We start from the raw sequence: 6212 nt of genomic DNA on the forward strand, positions 1-6212 counted from the left end.
TCAACTCTCCTACTCCCAAAGTGTGGCCGTTACATTTACATTTCATTCTCGTTTGTATGCCACCTTTTTTTTTCTGAAGAAGGAAGGATCATGGGGGGGTGGGGGGTGGCGGAGGATCTTATTCCAAATCACAGAAAGCTTAGAATTATCTCATTTCTCTAGTATAATATAACTAAGAAACAACAGCAAAGCCCAGGCCCCTTCTCCTAGGAACATGGCTACATTTGACAGCGCAGTTAAGGAACTACTGAGCCAAATAAATGTTCGGAATGGATTTTATCAAAGATAATATAAACTAGTCTCCCTTTAAGGAGCTCTCTCCATGTGAAAAACTTTCCTCCAAGAAAAATTTTTTTTTTAAATGAGTGTGAATGTACAATATAAAATCATCAATTCTACAACCCATGAGAAGTAAATAAGAAAAAAAAATAGCTGGCAGTGCCAGGAATCGCGCCACTGAAATTCAAAATTTGCTTTACATATTGGGACATTATCACAAGGACTATGGCTAAGGCTCTTGCTCTCTTCATGAAAAAAGAAATACAGAAATGAAGAGCCTCTCACCAAACAGTAGATTAAAGTTGGAAAATGAGAAATATTGTTTTGCTTTATAAAATAGCACATCATTAGACTACTACTCTGTGCTTCATGAAAATCACTTTTCAAACGTATCTGTTCGAAGTACATACTCACAGAAGAAAATTATTTTAAAAATCAGCTTCGATCATAATTCTTGGGAAAACAACACGTGCAAACAGAAGGTGAAGGCTGAGGATATTCTAACCTCCTGACAAAAAGAAAATATGAAGGAAAGAATTGTTTCTAAACACACGAATTCGGTGTGTGCACAGTAAATTCTCTACGCCAGTTACGGACTACAGAGACGTGTGAAAGGAGTTGGGGTACTCACACAGATTGCAGTGTGCCGGAAAGGAAGTGTGGCCTTCTCCACGCACTGTCCATTGGTGACATTCCAAATCCACATCTCCCTGGCAGAGATAACTTCGCATTATTCTCTGTCATTTCCACTCAATTGGCTGGAATAATTTTTGTGCCACCAAGTTTGACTTTAGTGCGGTACTTAAGTGCAGCCTGACCGTTTATGTGGCTTTTTGTTACAGATTACTGAGCCAGAAAACGTTGTGGTCGTTAGCAGAGGATGACACACTGTACCTGTGCCTTTTTGTTTGGTTAATGACACCCTGCCACCAGCCTGCCAGCCCTCCTTTAGGGCTAAGCTGGCCTAGAACGATTTGTGGGGATGCAGCCATCCTGGTCCCTGAGAGTGACGGACAGGACAACAAGCCTGCCATCAAAAGTGCATCCGCTTGAAAATGGTGTCTCTCACTGGACTTAAACTACATACTCTGAAAAGCATATTGCATCCAGTTACAGCTGTACCCAGAAGTGAGAAACCGATTCTGTTAAAAATAAACAGTGCCACCAAGAGGCCACATTGGGACTGCCGTGACAGTTTACTTCTTTGCTGCTCCTCTAAAAGCACCAGACCAATGCATCTTGAAATCAGCCTTGCCACTAATATTGAGAAAACTTTAGTTCAGAAAACTAACTTATATGTCCATATATTAGCAAGGATAAAGATTTCAGAATAAATGAAGTCTGCCTGATTTATGGTCACGAAGACCAATAGAGCTGTTTCAGAGTTATTTGGCTACTTCCTCAATTTTTACAGTTTCAATACACGAAAAAAACTTCCAAAAAAAAAGATAAGCTTGATTCGTTTATAGGAAAAAGCTATTATAAAGAACAAAATACAAAAAGGCTTCAAAAGTTCATCAGAAAACTCTATTCTCTTTCAATTCCATTTTTCCACAAATCTTTCAAAGCCCTCTCATGTATATGGTCTAATATTGTTAAATACTACAGAAATTTGATGTTTTGCTGACCTTTAAAAAAATAATCACTAGAATTCACTGTTCTAAGTCAACTATGCTTAAACTAGGGCAATTTTTCCCCACAATGGCTAGCTAGCAAAAATGAGGCTTTCTACTCCAGCTAACTCTCAGAAACACTCAAAGGGAATTCTATCCTGTTCGCTGGGGTCACAATGAGTCAGAATCAAGGTAATGGCAGTGAGTTGAGTTTAGTACAACTCTGGGACTATCTGTAGCACTCTGGTTAGACTGCAAACCACAGTTCAAACCCACCAGACGCTTGGCGAGAGAACGATGAAGCTTACTGTTCCCATAGAAGGTCTACAGTCTTGGAAACCCTCTATAGGGTCTCTATGTGTTAGAATTAATTAAAGGGCAGTGTTTTGTTGTTTGTTTGTTGGTTGTGGTGGGTTTGGGGTTTTTTTTTTTGGTTTGAGGATATCTGCAGTTGTTGCAACTGGGGCAATATTACTGGCATCCAGCGAGCAGAGACCAAGGATGCTGCTAAACATCCTACGATGCAGAGAGCAGCCTCCTGACCAATAATTATCACGAACAATAATGTCAATAATGGCAAGTGTGAGAAATAGGTTTTTCTTCTTTCCCTTCTCCACTGTTTAAACCTAGCCTTGTTCCCAAAGGTCCTTTAGGAAGCTGAAAGGAGATTGTGGTGGCTGTTGTTGTTGCTTTCAGGGGTTGCCAACTCAGTTACGACTCATAGCAACCCCAAGTCCCTCAGAATGAAACACTGCCTAACACGTCACCATCCCCACAGTTGTTACATTTGAGCCCATTGGTGTACCCCTGTGTCAATTCACCTTGTTGAAAACCTTCCACTTTCAACTGACCCTCTACCAAGCACGATGCCCTTTATCAGGGACTAGCCCGTTCTGATACCGTCTCCCCAAAAGTAAGACATCCCCCGAAAACAAGACCTACTTACAGTTTTGCCTCTTGCTGAAATATAAAGCATCCCCCTGAAAATAAGACCTCCCCAAAAATGAGGCCCCCCAAAGCTACCATAACTCTGGACTGTAGCAGCGGGCACCACTGCACAGCTCACTGTTGGCCGCAGCGCAGCCAGAGCAGACTGGACGTGTGAGGTCTCTTTTAATAAAACAATAAATGTGTACCGTATTCTTCTTCATGGAAAAATAAGACATCCCTGAAAATAAGACCGAGCGCATATTTGGGAGCAAAAATGAATAGAAGACACTGTCTTATTTTCGGGGAAGCAAGGTAACAAAGTATGGGAGACAAAAGAAAAGTCTCACTATCATCAAGTCCAAGAAGACTCAGGCTGTATTCCCACCATGACACATTTGTTGGTTCTGGGAATCCAAGGTACTTGCAAGATTTTCCGCTATCACCGTCATTTAAATGTATCAGTTTGTCTATGGGCTTCCTTACTCATTGTCCAGCTGTCACTAGCGTAGGAGGCCATTGAAAATGCCACATCTTGGGTCAGTCAGACCTCAGTCTTCAAACGGACATGTATGCTCTCTAACACTTTAAGGGACTTGGGGGCAGCCGATTTCCCCAATGCACTACATGGTTCAATTTCTTGACTGCTACTTCCAAGAGGGTTCTTTGTCATAGTGGATCCAAGTAAAATGAAATCCTCGACAACGTCAATATTTCCCCACTTCTCAGCATGATATTGTCCACTGGTCCAGTTGTGAAGATGTTCATTTTCTTTATACGGATGTTTAATCCAAATGAAAGGCTGCAGGCAGTCTTTCATCTTAATCAGCAAGTGCCTCGAGTCCTCTTCAATCTCAGCCAGCAAAATTCTGTCATCAGCATATTGTAGGTAGTTGATGAGCCTTCCTCCAATCACATCATTCAAGTGCTCTGATTATTTACTCAGCATACAGTTTTGCTAAGAAAGGATACAACCCTGATGCACATCTTCTGTGATTTGAAACCATACACATGAGGACAACTAAATGTTCTGGAATTTCCATTCCTCCCAGTGCTATCCATAAATAGTTATGACTCACACCGTAGAATGCTTTTGTGTATTTAATAAAACACAAGTAAACTTCTTGTTATTCTCTGACGATGATGTTCCTTGCCCAAAGCCTCTTCTGAGTGCTGCTTAAATTTCTGGCAGTTCCCTGTTGATGCACCACGGCATCCATTTTTTAATCTTCTTGAGAAAAATAATTTACTTGCCTGTAACATTAATGACACTTTTGATACTTTCTGAATTCTGTTGGGTCACCTTTCTTTGGGATTGTCCAAATGGATCTCCTCAGTCAATTGCCCAACTAGCTGCCTTCCAAATTTCCTGGCATAAATTAGTGAATCAGTTTATTGAAACATTTTAAGTGGTAATCCATCAATTCTTGGAGTCATATATTTGGTTAATGCTTCAGTGCAGCTTGGTGTTCTTCATTAAGCATCATTGGTTCTTGGGTATATGCTACTACTATAAATGGGTAGGTATTGACCAATTATTTTTGGTATAGTGACTCAGTATTCCTTCCGTTTTCTTTTCTTTTCTTTTTCTTACTGACAGGATGGGAGAAATGAATCTTGAGAGAATGATATGATTTTTTGTGTGTGTTCAAGCCTTTTTTTCTCTTGGTAATAGGTTTGAGATGCAGTAGCTACAGACACTATTATAACCTTATTTTTCCCAAAAAATTAACGATAACTAAAAGTTCTTTAAGCAGGTGAATTATGATCATGCCTACAGGATTATAAACTGTCAAAAGCCATATGTTAAAACATTGAAAGAGTCAAATTCTGATTCTCATGAGTATTAATTATCTAATTTGTGACTGTGTTAAATTATTTATATACGTTTATATATGCTTGATGGTAATCTTTAGCATCATAGTTGATTTTCCCATATATCTATATATATTTCTTATTTGATTCATTATTTTACTGATACAATCCTTCTGTCTTGCAACTTGAGACTTAAATTTCTCTTTAGTTCTTTCAGCTTGAGAAACCCTGAGCCTTTTGGCTTTCTAGTTCCGCATTGTCCATGCGCTGTTTCACTTGGTCTTCTCTAGCCCTCCCATGGGCTTCAGCTCCTCTGGGTCCAAGAGCAAGTCCCAGAGTGTGTCTTCTGATATTGACTTGATATCGATCTTTTCCTGATTTTCTGTCTCGTGAATGATGTTCTGCTCTCTTCATTTATGATGGTATTGATGCCATCCCCTGTCAAAGGACAGGGAATTCTATAGAATATCGGGGTGAGGTGGGTGGGCTGTATACGCATATGTTTCTAAAAATAAAACTGGGAGAAAAGGCTAAACAAAAGTACTTCAAAGGGATAGATGTTGTTGGATTTAGTTCAACCTTAAATAACAACACTGCAAAATATTAGCTCATCCACTGTAAAGGAGAGGTTGGCATTTGAGGGTCTACATCTCCACTGTCACATCAACAATCACCTGTGAATCTTACAAAAGTCACTAACATCTGGGTCCTACCTTCAGTGATTCTAATTCCATAGCTCCAGGTTGAACTCTTGGCAAGCGTAGTTTTTAAGTCCCTTGTGTGTCGATCTGTCTTTAAGTAAGTGTGGTAGACTGGGTAGACTAGAGAAACAAATTCATCAACACGCAAATGTGTATGAGAGAATTTTATATAAAGGGTAATTGTACATTAAGAAAGCAACCCAATCCAGTCTAGTCCAAGCCCATATGTATGATATCAATCTATAAAGTCCTCTTCAGACTGACTCATGAGACACAAGCAATGATGCTAAGTGCAGGATGATCACAGGCCAGTGGGTAGAAAGTCTTGGATCCAGTGGTGTTATAAGCATCTCAGTGCTGGCAGGAGTCTCCATGTGGCTTCTCCAGCACCCACAGCTGCATCAGGGTAGGTCCATGTGGCTTCTCCTCAGGGATGTCTCACAGGGAGTCAGTCTTGTCATAGAGTCTCCAAGGGAATGAGCAGAGGAGAGTGTGTCTCCTACCTCCCAGCAGTTCCCAGAATCCTTAGGAGAAGGCATGCCCACACAGAAGTCTGATTGGCTATCTCCAGATTGACAGACTAGACTCCACCCCTACATTCTTAATCCTCAAATTGACCAGCTTATGTAACTACCACAGTAAGTTTCTCTCCAGGTCAGTGGGTCAAAACTCTGATGGACTATTATCAACAGAGGGCTTTACATATATTTTGAACTCTGGGATCTAACCTTAACTGCATATTAGGCTCATTATATCACATTTCTTCAACTGGGACCCGGGCTTCTGAAAAAGCTCCCCCACTGATAGTAATGAGTCTAGACATATTGGATTCCAAAGACTTTCCCTGTTTATTATTTTATTTTCTACTTCAAATTTG

General features: G+C 40.3%; 1 protein-coding gene across 1 annotated transcript in view; it reads right to left on the reverse strand.

Annotated features, from left to right (window-relative positions):
- The window catches only part of WDR72 (WD repeat domain 72), a 259271-nt gene that overhangs the window by 216344 nt on the left and 36715 nt on the right, over positions 1-6212 (reverse strand). The window contains 1 exon segment of the mRNA XM_004709519.2: positions 907-989. Coding sequence (XP_004709576.1) covers positions 907-989 — 83 coding nt within the window.

Source organism: Echinops telfairi, unplaced genomic scaffold (genome assembly GCF_000313985.2).
Source record: "Echinops telfairi isolate 266 unplaced genomic scaffold, ASM31398v2 ScPeMD7_8;HRSCAF=38, whole genome shotgun sequence".
NCBI classification, from domain to species: Eukaryota; Metazoa; Chordata; class Mammalia; order Afrosoricida; family Tenrecidae; genus Echinops; species Echinops telfairi.